Source organism: Vollenhovia emeryi, unplaced genomic scaffold (genome assembly GCF_000949405.1).
Source record: "Vollenhovia emeryi isolate VEMERY1.0 unplaced genomic scaffold, V.emery_V1.0 DF939449.1, whole genome shotgun sequence".
Lineage (NCBI taxonomy): Eukaryota > Metazoa > Arthropoda > Insecta > Hymenoptera > Formicidae > Vollenhovia > Vollenhovia emeryi.
The window spans coordinates 42,116-45,963 of NW_011966917.1; the positions used below are offsets into that span (position 1 = coordinate 42,116).

At 39.5% G+C, this 3,848-nt stretch overlaps 1 protein-coding gene across 1 annotated transcript in view; it reads left to right on the forward strand.

The window, feature by feature from the left end:
- The first annotated feature begins 560 nt into the window (after positions 1 to 560).
- Positions 561 to 3,848, forward strand: part of LOC105557592 (3-hydroxy-3-methylglutaryl-coenzyme A reductase-like) — an 11,404-nt gene continuing 8,116 nt past the window's right edge. The window contains exons 1-2 of the mRNA XM_012004867.1: positions 561 to 642; positions 1,288 to 1,721. Coding sequence (XP_011860257.1) covers positions 561 to 642; positions 1,288 to 1,721 — 516 coding nt within the window. The remainder of the gene's footprint in view (positions 643 to 1,287; positions 1,722 to 3,848) is intronic.

A 3,848-nucleotide genomic window follows, 5' to 3' on the forward strand; every position in this document is an offset into this window, starting at 1 on the left:
AAGCAAATATTATCGTCATGTGACAGCTCTACATGCCAAAATATTTAATTTTTTTTGTTTTTTATATAAAGTCGAGTAGACAGACTTTTATTTTTGTGCGAACTTTAATCGTGTACAAGAAATTTGCAATTCTGTAAAGCCAATTAAAAGATATCCCTAATTAAAAAATGTCGGTAAAACAGAGAGACTCCAGCATCACCTTAAAACACTCAGTTCAGAAGTCTAATAAAAAAGATATTGATATTTGCAAGTTTCAATTCGTAGTTCTAACTAAATTTGAAATTGGCTTTATAAAATTCCAAAATTCTTCCACACGGTTAAAGTGCGCATAAAGACAAAACCAGGGACAGTCTTGTGTGATTGAGGTTAGCTAACCTCGATCATTTATACCGTGATATTTATCATTTCTCTTCTTTTAAAAACCTACATGCGTAAAAACTATATTTGACTGCGTCGGTAAAAAAGATGGCTGAAGGATCCTTTTAAGGGGAGCCTAAGGCCGTCTGTTTTATCGATGTTTTGGCAAGGTTAGCAACTTACCGAAGATGAAGTAAAACCAAATGCTCAAAGTGCTAGAACGAGAACGGGATAAAACAGGCTTTAAGCCTAATACATCTGTAAAATTTAAACTAATAGTTTCAAGTTTGCTGAGATTGACCAAGTCGGATTGAAACGTTCAAACATTATATGTATTTAAGATTACTTTGAAAGATTTTGAAATTAATTAACATCTTGTATCAGCTCATTGGCTGTTAACTTATTCGTGCAATCTAGACTAAGATGATTAAATTTATGTGACATTTGTGATTGATAGGTAAACTCTTGATAACATACTGCTGATTAAATCGAGAAGCCCGATGTGGAAAATGATGGAAATGTTTTTAGATTAATTCAATTTTCTTCTGTTTCGCAACTTCTATTTCGTAGAATTTTTTATACATATACTCGTACGCTCATTCAATCTGCAAATTTTCCGGAATAATTGTCGTGCTTTTGTTTGCGAAACTTTTAAATCGTCAAAAGCTAACTTTCAATTTGCTTTTATATCAAAAATTTGTTTTATGATGAAACGAAAAATCGTGAAAATTTATATAATATTCTCCGTCAAAAAATATAATATCTAACTTTTCAAATATTTAATCAACAATCCCCTTCGAATTTAATAAAGATACGCGAAAAAATGATCACAACAATTTCACTTTTATCATTTTAAGTAGTGTTTAATTGTGCGAACAACTGTAAATATCTTTCCAAAAAACTTCCGTTAATTAACACTCTAAAAGTGAGGTAAACATTTCACGACCGGTGACGCCATGGGCATGAACATGTTGTCGAAGGGAACCGAGAGATCTCTACAGACGTTGCAGACCCACTTTCCGGACATGGAGATAATCTCTCTCAGTGGGAATCTCTGTACTGACAAAAAGCCTGCGGCTATTAATTGGATTGAGGGAAGAGGTAAAAGCGTTGTGTGCGAGGCAATTGTACCTGCGGACGTCGTGTCGCGCGTACTGAAGACCTCTGTGCACGAACTCGTCAATTTAAACTACAAGAAGAATTTAACGGGTTCAGCCTTAGCAGGTACCATAGGTGGCTTCAATGCGCATGCTGCTAATATCGTGACCGCGATTTTTATCGCCACCGGACAGGATCCCGCGCAGAACGTTACCAGCAGTAACTGTTTGACATTGATGGAACCGTGGGGCGTTGATGGCAATGATCTGTAGAGGATTTTATAGGATATCGTCAGGATTAGGCGAAGAGGGGGTGGGAAACCACTGACTTGAACACAAAAATCACTGAGCACCAATTATATTCAATGTATGTGTATGTTTAATATTTCGCTCGCTTGTAAATTTAGTAAATTCGGATGAGGTAAATGCGGTTCCTCTGTCAGACACCAAATTAGCGGGGTTTCCGAATGCTGCAAAAACCGTTTTCAATGCATTTATCGCTTCTTTAGAGCTCGTCGTTTTTACTGGAAATAGCCATGTAAATCGTGTAAAGGCATCTACTATGACTAATATGTGTTTGTATTGGTCCACAGTTTCCTGTAACGGACCGAAGTGATCTACGTGCATCACTTCTAACGGCGCTGAAGGGGGCGGATACGAACAGATTTCCCCTTCCTTCCTGTTCGAGGATTCGTTCGACATAATACAGGTAAGACAATTGTCTATATATTCAATAACTCTTTTACGAAGCGACGGAAACCAATAAGATTTTTCGAACCCTTTTAATGTTTTATCGGCGCCACAGTGTGCCATATCGTCGTGGTAGGCCTTTAAAATATTTGGCACCATTGATTCTGGTATCACGAATCTCAATTGGTTTTCATCTTTTCTGTACACTAACCCATCTTTTAGCTCAAATCGTTCGTTTTCTTCAAATTCAAGTTTCTTACTAATTTCTAATATTTTCGGATTGGTTAACTGTTTAATTTCGAGCTCTTGTTCGAGGGGCAACTCTCTCACGTACACTGCTGCCCTACTGAGTGCGTCTACGTGCGCCATGCGGTTACCCGGTCGATGCAAGAGCTTGAAGTTATAGTTCTGTAGCGCGAGCGTCCACCTGGCAATTCGCGGATTCAGGTTCGCCTTATTAACTGCGTACACCACGGCGTTGCAGTCTGTGTAAATCGTGAAATTTAACCCGTACAGATACAGGTGGAATCTTTCGATGGACTTAACGATCGCTAACATCTCTAGCTCATACGAGTGGTATTTACTTTCAGCTTCATTCGTGCTCTTGCTGAAGTACGCTACTGGCGCCCACGGCTGATTCCCTCGCCGCTGCAAGAAAATCGCCCCGTAGCCGGCACTGCTAGCGTCGGTGTGCAGTTCGGTCTCTGCCGCGTGATCGTATGCCCGAGTAACAATTGAATCTAGTGGCTGTCTAGTAACGGCCTAGAAAAATTGTGTCGTATCTCGGCACTAGGCAACAATACTGTCTAGTTACTAGTTGGGAATGTAACGCTCATTTCTACTAGTGACTAGGCGTGAAAAGTTAGCCAGTAGTTAGACAAAAAAGCCTGCAGAGTCATGAGTTCCAAAACCTTAGCTAGCTACTACTTGGAAATGTAACGCTCATTTCTGCTAGTAATTAGGCGCGAAAAATTATCTAGCGGCTACCTAAAAACCCATAACTCGTACTTATCTAGCCAGGGCTACCCTGGTAAAAATTTCCATTAGAAACAGTCAGAAACAGATAGAACTTGTATACGACATCTAACAGCTTCTAACGGAATGCTGTCCGATCTAACTGCAAGCTTCATGAGAAGATTCAATTCCTATCTGTTTCTATATGCAGCACTGTTGTATCTGCAAATGCAGACAGAAAATGTAACAGCGTATATCTGCATCTAATGGAAATCTATCGGCATATCAGTATCTATAAGCTTTTGCAATAGAAAATCCTGTCCGTTTCTGTCTGCATCTTGTACGCATCGGATGCTGACGGTATCTATCCGCAATTGCGGATACCGTATCTATCTGCGTCTGTATGCAAATGTCGTCCTGTAGGAATCTGGCTGCAATTACGGATACGAGTCCTGTCAGTTTCTATTCGCTCTTGTACGCATCGAATGCTGACGGTATCTATCCGCAATTGCGGATACCGTATCTATCTGCGTCTGTATGCAAATGTCGACCTCTAGGAATCTGTTTGCAATTATTGATACGATTCGTATCGGTTTCTGTCCGCATCCTGTACTTACTCGTTGCAATCGATACGTAGACGTAATTGCTGATAGAAAATCGCATTGCCTCTGTATGTATTGAATTTGTCTAAAATTACAAATAACAAGTGCAACTGTACCCAGTTAATTAAAGGTTAATCAGCACTATATC